Source organism: Heterobasidion irregulare (assembly GCF_000320585.1).
Source record: "Heterobasidion irregulare TC 32-1 unplaced genomic scaffold scaffold_04, whole genome shotgun sequence".
In the NCBI taxonomy this organism is placed as follows: domain Eukaryota; kingdom Fungi; phylum Basidiomycota; class Agaricomycetes; order Russulales; family Bondarzewiaceae; genus Heterobasidion; species Heterobasidion irregulare.
In genome coordinates, this window is record NW_009258200.1 from 2422185 (window position 1) to 2437260 (window position 15076).

At 55.1% G+C, this 15076-nt stretch overlaps 2 protein-coding genes across 2 annotated transcripts; both read right to left on the reverse strand.

The window, feature by feature from the left end:
- Positions 1–163: 163 nt before the first annotated feature.
- HETIRDRAFT_433870 (acyl-carrier protein synthase) lies at positions 164–12987 on the reverse strand (the record flags this gene model as incomplete). Its single annotated transcript, XM_009547277.1, has 17 exons — positions 164–357; positions 415–719; positions 778–1159; positions 1210–2218; positions 2271–2351; positions 2407–2917; positions 2972–3678; positions 3731–4793; positions 4845–6470; positions 6524–6725; positions 6776–6871; positions 6921–7785; positions 7838–9600; positions 9658–11059; positions 11112–11415; positions 11477–12845; positions 12901–12987. The coding sequence occupies 17 exons, from the start codon at positions 12985–12987 to the stop codon at positions 316–318; spliced, it is 11814 nt and encodes a 3937-aa protein (XP_009545572.1). The 3' UTR covers positions 164–315.
- An 815-nt stretch (positions 12988–13802) lies between these two features.
- Positions 13803–14926, reverse strand: HETIRDRAFT_54348 (uncharacterized protein; the record flags this gene model as incomplete). The annotated part of the gene is made up of 5 exons (XM_009546338.1): positions 13803–13949; positions 14016–14209; positions 14470–14596; positions 14654–14762; positions 14823–14926. Coding segments are annotated over 5 exons (681 nt in total), but the record flags the coding sequence as incomplete, so codon positions are not given.
- Between the last annotated feature and the right edge of the window lie 150 nt (positions 14927–15076).

Consider the following 15076-nt stretch of genomic DNA (forward strand, 5'->3'; position numbering starts at 1 on the left):
GACCCTTACGATCGCATAGGCCAGTGACTACTTGGCAATACGACACAAGCTTACCCTCCTATCTCTCTCCCCTGTCTTTTTCACTCGCTCGCATATTTGTATGCCCAGTAGTACTGTAACAGGCTGATATCCAGACGATTGAGTTTGAATCGATTCCAGATGTCAAGAAATGAAAAGAGAATTGTCATTAGTTTTGTCATGCGTCATATAATACAATGTATCCAGGTATAATCGTAGCAACCGTGGTGAGAAAACAGAAAAAAAAACGGATCATCAAAGCGTATAACAAAAGTCCATAACACTCTCGGTCTATAATCATGCGGTAGTCTCGGCTTGAGCAAATGCAATGGCAACAGTCTGCAGGAGGAAAACAATCAGTATCGAAAACCTTCACATTGAGGAGGAGAAACTCACATCAGAATGGCTCAATGACAGATGAATATGAGAGACACCCTTGCTCTCGGCAGCTGCCTTCGCATCCCCGTGCAGCGTCACGGTTGGCACACCAGCACCATCAGGTAAGATCTCAATGTCCTTCATCGCAGCAGCCGCACCCTTCGAGGCTACTCCCAGAGACTTGAAAACAGCTTCCTTACCAACCCAGCGGGCAGCGAATGACGAGGGAGGTGATGGCTGGGAGCGGCAGTAGGCAATCTCAGCATCAGTGAAGTTGCGAGACACGAAGTTAGGATTGCTAGAGGGGACCGCAGAGATAAGTTCTAATGAAGGAGTGTCAGTATGGTTTGAACCAACTCATGAGTGCTCGACAATACAAACCTTGATCGACTCCGACTCCTGCTGTCGACGCGTTGACCTTCAAGGACTCTTCAACAGCCTTCACGTTCGCAATATCAGGCTTGAACTCCGTTTGAAGCTTCGCCGTGAACTTGTAGCTGTTCGTCTTCTTGTCAAGCGTAGCGCGGGCCATAGAGTTGAGAAGCACAGTGCGTTCCAGTTCGCTGGGATATGGTGTTCCCTCCTTGATCTTCACGAGCGAGTTGGTGATCATCATCTCGGACATCGCCTTGTACGACTGCGCGTAACGGCCACCGTTGAGCACCTTGTACGCCTCGTATACAGAGGTGTCAAGAGCAGCAAACAGGTAGCGGGGGTGAACGACAAGGGCAGTGCCACCGACTTGACCGAAGCCGAAGGAGGACTAGAAGAATATCAGTATAAGAGCACCAACAATAAGAGAACTGTGTGCACCATGATACCGGCGCGAATGCCGTTGGTATGGATCGTCTTCGAGGGGAACATCAAGTATGAGTACTGCTGGAACTTGGCGTCGACGTTGTCGTTGTTACGGTTTCCGGGCACAATGCCACTGACAACAGTCTGCAAGAGACCAGCCATCTGCCAGGCGGCGGATCCACCCTTGGAGTGACCAACCAAGCTCTTTTGCGCCATCACAGGAACAGCATTGCCAGGCGTGCGGTTGATGTTGGTGAAGACATCGTTCCATAGGTGCGTCTCGTTTGCCTCGTTTGCCCCTGTACTCGTCCCGTGGATAGAGAGAACATCGATGTCATCGGCCGTCAAGCCCCAGACAGCAAGTGCACGCCTAAGAGGTGCAATGCGAGGATCAGCCCCTTCGAGCATACCATATGTCGCCAGCGCGTCATGCTCCTGGCGTTTGGCCTCGGCTTCAAGGTCGGCAATACGAGACGCGAAATACTCCTCGTCGGGGGAGTCGCCTTGGCTTTGGCGGTATTCAAGCTCCTCCTTGAGTTGCACTTGCTCGTGCGAGAGCCACTCTGAGATCTGCTTGCGGCGGAACGTAAGTTGGCGAGAGCGGTAAGCCAAGTCCAGGATCGGCATGGGATGCTTCGAGGACACTTCTCGCCCGATGGTAAGAGCACCACTGCCAGGCGCAGGGACCGATCGTCCTGCTTTGTCGGTGGAAGTGGAAGTGAATGCGACTATGCCTCGAATAGGCGCTCCGAGCTCGATCGCAGTCTTCGCGCTCATGACGACATGGACACCGGTACCTTGAGCCTCCATGAACCCAGAACGAGTAGTGGTGGTGGGCCGGGACATCTCCGTGGGCTCACGACCCATAGCAAACTCTGTCTCCGAGTTTGAAGTGGCCTTCATGTTGGCAAACTCGTAGGAACCCTCCTCCGACAGATCGTCGAAGCCTCCAGCGATCATAACCTTCGCTTTGCCCGATAGTAGGGTGTCGCAAGCGATCTCAAGCGATTGCAAAGCAGTGGCACTGCAAGGCACAATGAGCAGCTGAACACTGTCAAGCACTGATGTTAACATACCAAGCACCAACGGGGATTTTAATAGGGCCGCTAGACGAAAGAAGCAGAAGGTTAACCCAACCAGCGGTCGTGTTGATGAACCTAAACCGAGCACAAGGTCAGAAACAAGGCGTCACTAATGCAATAGATAACATACGTCTCCTGAAGGATATCGTTCTGCACCGCCTTCTCCTCACGTCGGTCCTTGAACATCTGCGCAAGACTTTCCATACCGCCCATACCACTTCCAAGACTGGACCCGACGTCGGACGGGTGCATGTGCTGGTAGAGCTCATACGGGTCAGTGATACCAGAGCTGATCAAGGCTTCCGCAGTGCAGACGAGAGCCCACAGAGAAGTGCGATCTGTTTGAGCGATGATATCCTCAGGAATACCGTAACGTCCGGCGTCCCAGCCAGTGGGAATCTGCCCACCGACTTGACGACTGAACGTGAAGGACTTGGGAACAAGGATGCGCACGCCCTTCTTGAACTTGACAAACCACTGGCCGCCTTCACCTGCCCAAGCATCACACTTGTCTCCGTGCTCGTTCTTGAACTTGGTAGCCTCATCCTCCGAAACCTCAAGGGCTTCCAGATCGTGAGTCAACTCAATTTCTTGGTTGAACACCTTGCGCTTGGGATCGTAGCCTCGGAACAGCTCTGGCTCTGCAGAGAGGTCAGCTAAATTCGTAGTGCAGATATGGATCGCATTATACTCACCAATAAGACGCACACCAGCGTGTTGACGGATGTCCTTCTCATACTTGCCACGAACATCCTTGTCGTCGACTGGTTCACTGGTCTTAGCGTCGACCCATCCAACGTAAAGAGAGCCGTCCTTCAAGCGACCATCGAAGTGCTTGATGTAACCCATCATCCAGGCCATTTCGATACAGCCCTCGAGAGTGAACTCGCCCCGCGCTTCCATCTCCCAACGAGTACGAGAACTTCCCCATGGGCCAACTTCAGCAAATCCGGTGATGACGATGGTTTTTTCGAGGTCGATCACCTCACGCAATTTCGTCAGGTGCTCGAATGACTCTGCGGGCTCCAGCTTGGGGAACTCGAACCGGAAGTTCGCGCGAGGAGTGACGTTCACCGTCTGGAGCACTCGCTCAGCCTCTACGCCGTTAGTGACCTGGAACTCGGCAGAGTTGTCCTTGGTGATCGCACGACGAAGCTCGGCCTTCTTGTTCAGATTGAGGCGAATCCTGGTTGTGATTTCCGCGAGATCCGCGAGACGATCCATGCCACCACTCAGATCAGCCCAAATAGGCTCAACCTGCGTGATGCTGAAGAGCAAGGGATGCATGAGACCAAGGATATTGAATGCCATCTCCTTCGCGGAGAAGGTGCGAACGCCATGAGCTTCGACATCTTGAGCAACCATATTCGTGGCATCCATCAAACCGGTTCCGCGAGTCCAACTGAAACCAGCGTTCAGAATAGCGTTTGAAGATCAGAGAGAAAAAAACTTACCCAATAACAGCGCCCGCCAAACAGAGATATTCGCCCCAGCTCTCAGAGTTCCAACGTTGGAACAAAGTCTCTAGTGAGATCTTGGACTCGGAGTACAATCCGTCGTTACCGAAGAGACCGTGATTAGGAGAAAGGGGTAAAATGACCTGAGTGGGGCGGGTGACGAAGTGGCGACTGGCTTTCTTAGTTTTGACAACGCCAAGCAGTCGGAGGAGGTTGACCAGCATAATCCGGTGAGCAAGCTCGGACTTGTCGTCGAGGCCGTCGATCTCTCGGCCATTCTCGGGCACGGCGGCGAAAGGAAGGATGTAGTCGAGATCAAGACCGAGGGTGGCGAAGATATAGTCGACAAGGGCCTCAACGTCTTGCTTGGAGCCCTGGTTGAAGGGGACGACCGTAAGTGCAGAGCCGCGGCTACCAAAGCGCTGGAAGATGCCCTGATAGTATTCCACAGTCGCGCGGCTATACCGAGAAGTCGTGATGACAACGTGAGCGCCACCGGAGAGCAAGCCCTTGAGAATCTCAACGCCAATAGAACCCTTGCCGACACCAGTGAGGAGAGCATTCTTGTCTTTGAAGGTCGTGCCGGATGTGGCGATCTCGTGGAGGACATCCAGGTAGACACCGGTCAGGTTGCTGCTGTACTCCCAGTTCGTGCCGACCTTACGCTTCAGGTGAAGAAGAGGAACCTTGTCGGCAGTGACGGACGCAACGCCAGAGACTTGAGGACGAAGGAATTGGGATGACGAGCGCCTGCTCCGAGGAGCACCGGGCCGAGGACGGGCCTCCGGAGTCTTGCGCAGAGTGCGCACCACACCTTCGTACAAAGCCTTGATGCGGTTCTTCTGCTCTACGCTGATCTCGGGCTGTGTCTTCACTACGTTCCAGAGTTTGAGGACGTCATCTTGAATCTTCTGAATATTGACCGACCCAGCGATGTTGTCAGCGGTGGCCATTTCCTCGACGTATGCCTCGAGCTTGCGAACATTCTCGCGCACGATCTCCGAGTAGATGATGTCGCCCTTAGCGCTGACCTCGGTGTGTGGTGCAGTGGGGAACGTGACTAAAAGGCATGTAAATAGCTAATCAGATAGGAGGAAAACAAGATACTCACCATCCTTGTACAAAGGTGGCTGCCCAACGACTTCGCTACAGTTGTCGATCAACTGCTGACCGAACTTCTTGGCGAGAGCATATGTATCTCCGCGGGAGGCATCCACCTGGTCGATGACGTGCTGCATGTACGTGATGAGATCGGGATCAGCCCTGTTCATGATAGCGATACAACGAGCAGTGATCTCGCGGTCGACAGTGGTGAGACGTCCGAAGATGATGTCGTAGAACATCAGCAGCGCATCCTGGCGGACCCAGTTCCAAGAAGAGTCGAAGTGGCGCGCTTTGAGTGCGTCGAAGATGGGCTGAATCCCATCGATGTAGGCGTCGCCATGCTCCCGAGTGATGCTATCCAACTTCGCCTGAAGCGCAGCTGAGTTCGCCTTTTCCTTGTCAAAGGCCATCTCACCAGCGCGCGAGTCACGTTTGAGGTAGCGCATGTAGAGCTCGACGTGCTGGGCAGCAAACTGCTCCTGTTCAGCCTGGAACTTGATGAACTCCTCGCTGTTGATGACAGCGCCTCCAGATGCACCTCCGCCTCCACCAGCCGCGCCGCCTTGAGATAACGAAATGCCTGATCGCTGCGCATAAATGGCTACCACGCCGTCCAACCACGCCTTGCCCTCAGCTTCCGACCCGAGACGCTTCGCAGGCTCCATCGTAGTACCGAGGAGGAGCACGCCATCCGCACGAGAGGAACCCAAGCCCCAAGTCTTCGCGAGATGACTCTTGATAGCAGACAGGTTGAAGCCGCCAGGCATCTTGCCACCAATCATGCGCGAAACGACACCGGTCGTGTACTTTCCGAGACTGCCTGAGTGGCCAGCTCCTAGAGCGGCGCCGAGTTCTTCAAGCGGTAACTCCTCGCCCTTCTCTGGAGCCGATGCGAATTCAACCTGCAGGTCGCCAAGAATCTCGTTCTGCATCGTCGACTTGCCACCAACAAGGTCCTTGATGGACTTTGACAGCGGGATCTCCTCGACCTTCTTCTTCAACTTTTGCGCGACGATGGCCACCAAAATCTCGACAGCCTTGACGGGAGCGTCCTCAATGGAGACAGCGGGGCCAGAAGCAGCCGCCGCAACGACTGGAGCGGCGACGGCGACGGGTGCAGCAACAGCGACGGCATCAGCAGGAGCAGCCTCCGAGGTAGCGGTATCATCTTCATCCTCAAACTGGTAGTAGATCTCCTTTCCGTGCTTGGCGTGGCATAGAATAACACGAGTGCGACCAGTGGAATCGTCCTGGGCCTCATACTTCGCCTTCAACGTCCGCGAAGCCATGCCCGTCAACGTAGGGGATGGGCCGATCTCGACGAAACGCTCGAACTGGTACTTGGTGAAGAGGAGATCCTGAGTCTCAATCCAACGAACCGGCGACGCGAACTGGTAGGCCAACAGCTCCACGAGGATAGTGTAGGCCAATTTCTGACGTTGTTCAACATCGCCCCAATTCTCCTCGTCCCACTTGCGCAGAACCTTGGACAAGCGCGGCGAAGACGTTTGGTCATATATAAGTTGGGCGTACTCCTTCGAGACCTCGAACGGCTTGGCTACAAGATTCGGCACGTACTTGCCCTCGAGCATGTCCGCGTTCAGATGGGCAGCGTTGATCTTCTTCGAGAGGTCTGAGAATGTGATTCATTAGAAAGGATAGAACTATTCTTGGAGGGATACTCACAAGCGCGGAAAGGCATAACACCCGCCCACAAGTAACGAGAATGGAAGGGCACATCAATACCGGGAAGAGGGATCGTGGCGAAGCCGCGCTCTAGCTTGATGTGGCCTTCAGCCTTGCGCTGCTCCTCGGCGCGCTTGTAGCAGTTCTCGACGATTTCTGCCAGCATTTCCTTGACTTTCTCAATGCTGAACATCTCCGTCAACTGCGCGAGATTCAGCTATCAAGATACTATGAAAGTTCACATGTACTGACCTTTGCGATGTCCACCTTCTCAATCTTGAGATAATTGAGGACGTTGGTGAGGGTCTGAAGCGCGACCAGCTCTCCAGCACAGACATATTGTTGACCCTATTCAAAAATGAGATTGGGACAGGTTGGACAAAAAATATCCACAGACCTCGACGTTGAAGTTGACGATCTCAACGAGACAGCCGGTGCGGGTAGCGATGGCTTCGACCACCTCGCGCAAGGCGGCATCATTGAAAGTCTTGGAGATACGGCTCGGATTGACGGCACACATAGCATAGTTCGACCGGTTCAGCGAATCACGCTCCACAGCACGTTGCATGGTGATGCCGCGGTAGAAGACGACGTCGACGAGAGAGGAGACGGGGAGCGCGTCGGCAATAGAAGCGAGGGCAGAGTACTCGCCGAGAGAGTGTCCGGCGAATGCGCAGTCGCGCTGGACGACACCGCGCGCACGCATATCCTCAAACGCTGCCTTTTCGGTGACGACGAGCGCGATCTGAGCGAACTGAGTGGCGAAGAGGAGACCGTTGGGGTGGCTGAAAGTATACTTGGGGGTGCGGAGGTTGATGTCGGAGAAGAGGGGAAGCGTCTTGACATTACCATCCTTGTCCATGGTGTCGTAGGTCATGTCCATGTATCGTTGACGGATGGCCTGGCCCTTGATACCACCAAAGTGGATGGTCTTCTCCTTCGGGTTGTCCTTGACGATCTCGACGATGGAGAAACCATAGACTGCGAGCAAGTGGGCGTCGGCATCCTCCCATACAGCACGAGCGGCAGGTGAGTTGTTGTACAGGTCCATGCCCATACCAGGCTCTTGCGAGCCTTGGCCAGTGAAGACATAGACAGTACTTGGCTGAGCGACCTCGGCGGTGCCCTCAAGGACCTTTTCGCCGCGATCGTTGGAGGTCGTGACATTGATGACGAAGTTGCCGTCGCGCATACCGGTGTGCTTGACCTTGACCGTGAGCTCATCGCCAGGAAGAACCATACCCACGAATGCAACGTTGTACCTGGTAAGCTAAGTCAATTCCAAAGATCATCGGCTTTGAAGGAGAAACATACGCAAGCACGCGATCAGGATTGCCTTCGGCAGCGACGTTCTCGACATACCGACGAGTCGCCGCGCTCGACCACATCCCATGGGTGATGGTTCCGGGGAGGGAGGCATAGTCGGAGAAGTAAGGGTTCACGTGGATGGGGTTGAAATCCCCAGAGATCTTCGAGTAGGGTTCGTTAGTGAAAGGCGACTTGTAAGTGGTGTTGGTGGCGACGCCCAGGGTGTAGCCATCATTCGCCAGAGGAGACGCGAGACCCTGTGGACTGCCATTTCGCTGTACATAAGCGACGACGGGGTTGCCCTTGCAGTTGTCCCGCTCGTACAGGACAGAGCCGACCTTGACGAGGCGCTTGAGCTGGTCGCGGACGCAGATGTCGCCAGAGATAGCCACAGAGCGGTAGTTGACTTTGTCCTTGTAGGTGACCTCCGACTTGAGGCGGAAGATGAGGCCCGTGCCTGCCTGGAGAGGCTTCGTCTCGTCATCCCACTCGAACCACTCCTTCGACTGCAAAACGCCGACATCGGCATCACTGTTGAGCTCGACAAGGTAGTCCGGCTCTTCAACCGTCTCAAAAGTGTTCTCGTAGTCCGTGAACCGACCGCGGTACAAGAACGACGAGGTAACCTCAATGACTGGCTTGCCCTCACAGATGACGTGACCCTGGACCTTGACTGTCTTTCCAGCGTCGCTGTTGATGACGGCAGTAACCTTTGCCTCCGCCTGGCATACGTCGCCAGCCTTCAGCGCCTTAGCACCTGTGATGACCCTGAAGCCGTTGGTCAGATGGACAAGCTTAAGCAGGTCCCCGTCGATGGTCGTAGGGAAGATCGACTTCATGATGGCCTGCCAGCCAGTGACGATCGCGAAGTCCATGGGGGCCTTCACCTCTTCTGTCCGCACAGTCTTGAAAGCCTCCTGCTGGTTACCGACAACAGCGCAGAATGTCTCGACGTCCTCCGCCGTGATCGTGACGGGAGGTCCAGAGAGGGTGTCGCGGACGTTGATCTCAGGCAAGGTCTCATTGTCGCCGAACCAAAGGCGCCAATAGAAGTCCTTGATGCGGTTGTTACGACCCTCAGCGACCTCGTGAATCGGCGCGTAGGGCTGCGAAGGGACGTAACGGAATTGAAGGTGGAGAGGAACTGATGACTCGCGGCGGTACTCAAACAACGTAACATCAATGATCTTCTCCTGGTCGTTGTAGACGATCTCGGCAGCCTTGAAGTCACTTCTCTGCTCACCGTAAGAGCGAGCAGCGCCATACAGCGCAACGGACACGGGAACGCGAGAGGAGCAAGCCATGACGACCTTCTGGTTAGCACGAGGAGTGAAGAGGCGACGGAGAGGATTGTCGATGTAAGACGTGCCCTGAACGACAGTGGACGACGAGACAAGAGCCTTCCACCAGTTCAGCTTGTGGCCTGAAATGTAGCTGAGCCAGACGTCCTTCTCAGGGATCATGCTCGATGTGGTGAAGACGACCTCGTCACCCTGCTCCTTGACCTCAACACCCGCGAGCTTCCTGACAGGCGACGCCACGGGCTTCGCACCCAAGTACTCGAGTGTCGGGACCTTACTCTCATCGCCGCTGTACAGGCGTTCGAGGAGCTTGGAGGTGAGATCGGAAGTGATGTTGTCGAGCATCTCCTTGATGGGCTCATCCTTGACCTTCGAGTGCTTCACAGCGAGAGGACCCTGCAAGATGCACACACGCTGGGGGTCCTGGTCGAAGACCGCATCGATGTCCTCTGCGGGCCAGAGAGAATCCTACTCCCAAATGGTCAGACCCAAAGAAAACAAAGAAAAAAAGCTGCGTGAACTGACCTTCTTGAACCAGACCTCGAAGGTAGAATCGAGCACGGGGATGAAAGGGACTGGCTTCTGGCCAGGGCGCTGAGCGATCGTCATGAAGAACGCCTTGTCCTCCGACGCAATCAGCTGCTCCGTCGCCAGAGGGTATTTCTTGAAGAACTCCTCCACAAACGGACCGGGCTTGTCGAGAGACGTGTACGACTGCAGGATTGATGCTTTATGCCCACCGCCATTGACACCGGCGAACCGCTCCTCCACGCGCCTCAGCCAGTCACCCGTCATGTTCCTCAACGAGATGTCAACCCAGCGGTCTTGGTGCGCGACGTACATCAAGCGCACAAGGCGCAAAACCGTCTCCTCGTAGGTCATGTCTCCGATTTCCTCGACGACCGACCCATCCTTCTTCCACCCAAACCAAGGCTTCGCAAAGTCCGCATTCAGCTTCTTAATGACCTCGGCGCGACGCTCCTTGAGCCACGCCTCGCGCTTCTCCCTCGGTAGCTTGAACACGGTATCGTCGAACTCCTTCCACAGCTTGACAGCCCGCGTGGCGATCTTGTGAATCGGCTCGCCGAGCTCCGAGCGCACAGTAAGAATTCCACCAGTCTCCTTGACGTAGGTCCCCTCCCACTTCGAGTCATCGACACCAGCTGCAGCCACAATGAGATCCTTGACAGAGGAACTAGTATGTGCCTCCTTCGCCACCATGACGCGACTAGCGAACAGGAAGCCGTCGAAAGGCATCGGCTGCGCACCGTACTCCTTGGACCAATCACCCGTGAGGTAGGGCCATGTATCGTCCGCACCACCGAAGCCGGAACCGCCAACGAGGCAGATGTTGCTCTGCTGCCTGATAGAGCGATACGTTGAAAGAATGGGCTGATGGAAGTCTTCGCAGGAATGGTGACCGCCAGCGCGACCTCCAGTCCATTGCAGGATGATGGGGAAGTGGGGGTTAGCGGCAGCGATGTTAACGACCTGGCGGATACCATCGACCGAACCAGGCTTGAAGGCAACGTGGCGGATACCTGCACGCGTAAGGCCATCGATGATCTCGGCCGCCTTCTCGGTAGTCGGGATACCAGCGGCAACGCAGAAGCCCTCGATGGGTAGACCCTCCAAGCGCATCTCCTGCCATAGAGGGAGCTGGAACGTGAACTGGCGCTGATTGATGTAGAGCGCATTCAAGGTGATACCGACACCAGCGGGGACTTTCGACTGGATTTCTGTGATCTTGGCGCGGAGAGCGGCAGGAGAGTAGTGGCCTCCTCCCGCGAGCTCGACATGGTAGCCTGCGTTGAGGACAGCAGAGACAAAACCGGCCTTCACAGTCGTCGGCGTCATGCCAGCGACCATGATCGGGGGCTTCCCCAATAGGCGGCTGAAGGGGGTGTCGATGTGGATCTTACCATCGCTTTGGAACGACGTCAGAAATATTTTGAGACAACAACCAAACATCAGCGCACCTGGTCTTCACCAGCGAAGGCGACCACTTCTTCACCCACGACTGCTCTGTCTTGATGCCGCGAATCGAGTACAGCTCCGCATCTCCCCTCCCCTTATCACCCGCAACGATAACCCGAACACCTCGGCCGTCAAGGCTACGGGCCGTGAGAGGACCGATACCGCTGAGGCCGCCAGGCCCGAAGTCGATGGCGTGAGTTGCAGACTCAGGGAAGTCGGTCGCCTTCGTCCAGTGCAGCGCGGACGTGAAAACTTGATCGCAGATAGAGCGTGTGAGGCTCGTCGTTAACTGGCGGAGATCCGAGCCTGTAAAGGAACAACACGAGCTGAGTAAACGTACAAAATCTAAACTTGAACGAGATCATACCGTCTTCGGTGTGGAACACCGGGATTCTCAGCTGCTCGACATTCCACAACTCCTCACCCGCCAAATCCGTCTCACAGACCTTCTCTGCTGCGCCAGCCAGATAGTCGCTGTGGTATGGAACGCCGACGACTAGGAAGCGAACAGAGAAAACGGGCTTGCGTTGGGAGAAGGGAGTCTTGCTTTGATCGAGACCGCTCGGAGCCTTAACCTTCCTCAGGCTAGTAACCAAGCCGTAGAGAGAGCGGGGAGGACCCGTGACGACGAACGCCTTCGATCCATTATGAAGTGAGATATGTAGCTTCGAGTTGTCAGGAAGGTGCTTGTTGGTCTTCGCTACATGCGGCTCGAGATCTTTGAGCTGCAGGCCGACGACCGATAACATGGGCGTGGGATAGCCTTCGCCGCCTTCGACCGCGTCGTCCACGATACCCGGCTCGAGGGCGAGGACAGGGAAGGCTTGCTGTCCACGCAAGCCAGCGAAGAACAACCACCTAAGACCCTTACGCGCGTTCTCGAGGTACGATTCGTCGTCCGTGGACGCCGAGACGCAGAGCGCAGTGAGAATGCCTTGAGAATGACCCGTCGCGCCAGCCATACGCGCGCCGAGCTCAGCGGGAGACAACCCCGAGACGCGTGACGTGATGAGGAATTGGACGAACTGGGTAAGACCGATGAGAGGGAATGAAACGGGAACGGAGGCCAGGTAAGAAACGGGTGGGACGGGTTGCGTTCCGTTCAACCAAGCGAGAACATCGAGACCGTGAGTGTAAAATGAGGACGATTGGTGTGCCTCTGCGAGTGGTTTGAGGGCCTCGATCGCAGCCTCGAGGAACGCCTTGACAAACGGCTTGTAGATGTCGTAAATAGTCTGCAGCTCATTGAAATACACCTCGTTGATGCCCTGACCGCCGAACAGCGCATATACTGACGCGTTTCCATTGCTCACCTCCTCGAGCAAGGAAGGAGTTGGGAGCCGAGGAACGTCAGCGACTTCGTGTTGCTGGAGGGTCGCGAACGCCAGGTAAAACGACGAGAGCACCGACTTGCGTGTGTCGACGTCAAATGCGGACACGAGGGAGTGGATATCGATGGCGGTAAGATAAGTTGTGAAGAAGTGTGAAAAGGCCTTGAGGAGGACCATGAGGCGAGCCTTACGCGAGGGACACCCGCCATTCGCGTCGACAGGCGCGTCTTCGCCAACCCTCTGTGCAATGTACCCGAGGAAACGTGCGTGCAAGGCGATCGTTGCCTGCGTGGGGTCCTCAAGCTGTACGACGTTCTCTTGGGTTGACTCGGCATGAACGAAATCATCTCTAATGACCTCTGCCGCAATCCATTGGTCGACCTCGGTCGAAACGGGAATGCAAACCTGCGTACGCGTCAGCACCGTGTAAATGCGCTCATGTAGGATGGTATATGCGCACTCTGCTTTCCCCAACGTGGATGACAAGTGGTCGGGTGGTGATTGCGGGCACGGCTTCGCCGTTGTTGAGACTTGCGGGGGATGTCATTTTGGTCGTGATGGATACAGGCAGCAGGGACGCGAGGGGTGTCTATGGCAAGTCTGGAGAGGGCAGATAAGAGACGTGTCCGCAACCGAGTCGTCTTATATATATGAACGGAGCGAGTCTTGCACAACTCCGGGCTGTAAGTCCCCCAGACCCCAAGCCTCAAAAGTTCTTCACCCCAAAGAACGATCGTCGCCTAATTCGGCACTTTCCCACCCCCTACCTTCCACGCGCACGTGATCCTCGGGGGGACGCGACTTGGGCGACGATCCGCTCGTGTACATGCCCGAGCTCTGCCCGAGCGGTTGCCCGAGCGTGGGGAGCTGACCAGTCGCGACAGCAAACCTCCCCCAAAATATGATACATAAGCTACTCTATGTTCCTATCCGTTCTACCCAACATCACTGCACCCCAAACATCTTACTCATGGCTTGCGCCCGAGGTCACGGTGAACGCTCACCATGTCCGTCGTACCAAGCTCACAGTTCGCCCGTTCTCGCATCCTTTTCCACCTCGATGATCTCCTGTACCCCCTCCCGGAAGAACACAACATTGTATTCCAACAAGCCCCTCCGCGTCTCATGAACGGTTGTCGGCATCAGCGACAGGAGCGCCAGCTGCGGCGTGATGAGATGGTACGTGAGCGTCGTCCCTTGTGCTACCGGAGCGAGCGAAATGGCCGCGGAGGGATAGAACGGCGGCTTTGGTCGCGCCGACGCCGACGTAGGTGCCAAAGTACGCGATCGAGCTGGGCTCGCAGACTCGGACCTGAACCCAGACCTTGAGCATCGAAGTGAGCCAATGACAAAATTTACAGCCTACCGATACAGAGGTCCGAACACGTTGAGGGTTTTCACATAATCGCAGCACAGGTTGTGGGTCCCATTATCCACGGGTGAGGCATCTGTGGCGACGTATAGCCGCGACTTGACATCAAACAAGAATGCCTTGGACGCCTGTGAGTTCTATAAGACCCTATCAGATGGATCCGGCACACGACTCTTCGGTCTTCTATTAGTACTCAAACTCACCGTGCAGAAGGTGTTGAGTAACTCTTCGATGGACGGCAACGAGTCGATCAATTTGTGCAAAACCCGCGAGAAGCCGTCGTGTATTGAATGTTCGTAGACGGACGTAAGGTAGAAGTTGACGAGCATCTGCTCATAGTCGTACGAGGTATCGAGCAACTCGTCCCAAAAGCGTTGCTGGATATGTCGAAAGTTTTCTATATTTGAAAACTCATCAGCTCCCGGTCCGAATGTAGCGAGATATTCTATTCGCCACACGTTAGGTGTCGAGATCTCAACCTTCCCCATAACCAACGTGCGCTCACTTAGGGATGAGAGCCTAGACTAGCTAGTCATGATGAATAGCATCACGTATATGTCGTCATACCTCCCATGATGAAAGACGCATACGTCGGCGCGATGGGGAACGGGAAAGGGAGGTTCTGATTGCGGATAGAGAGAGGATCACACGACATACCAATCTTGTAGTCCTCCGTAAACGCTTCCGCCTTATGCACAAACACTTCAAGACTTGTTCCTGGGCTGTCGTGATACGCCGCTATAAAGAAATCGAGGAGACGAGCGATAGGATGCTGGTAAGAATCCTAGACCGGCGGGGGTTGGACAAGGCGAGAAAAGAAGAGAGCGAATAAAGTAAACACCTGGATATCTATTACAAAGATGATAGAAGAGAAGGACGAGAGAGGAGCGCCGAGTGTTTCCAGAGTAGTGTTCCCAGGGCAGTCCCAAATCTCCAGTGGGATTACGGTGCTACCAGATATCCAGGTTGACGACACTAACAGCTTGCAAAGACGATGAGCACTCACTCACTCGTAAGTGTGTTTCACGATACGGGACGTCGGCTCCAAGTAGAACGTCTGCTTTGGCACCACATCGTTGAAGAGAACCTGCTGTATTGACGTCTTTCCACTCCTGAATATATACAAGGGAGCGCGAGAGAGTGGTGAACCTCATGACCAACGGGATGAGAAGTGGAAGGTGGACGGACCCTCGCTGGCCCAGTAGCAATATCTTTGTGCGGACCAAGTCGTCTGATGTGCCGTTGTTGGTACTGGTGCTCGCGG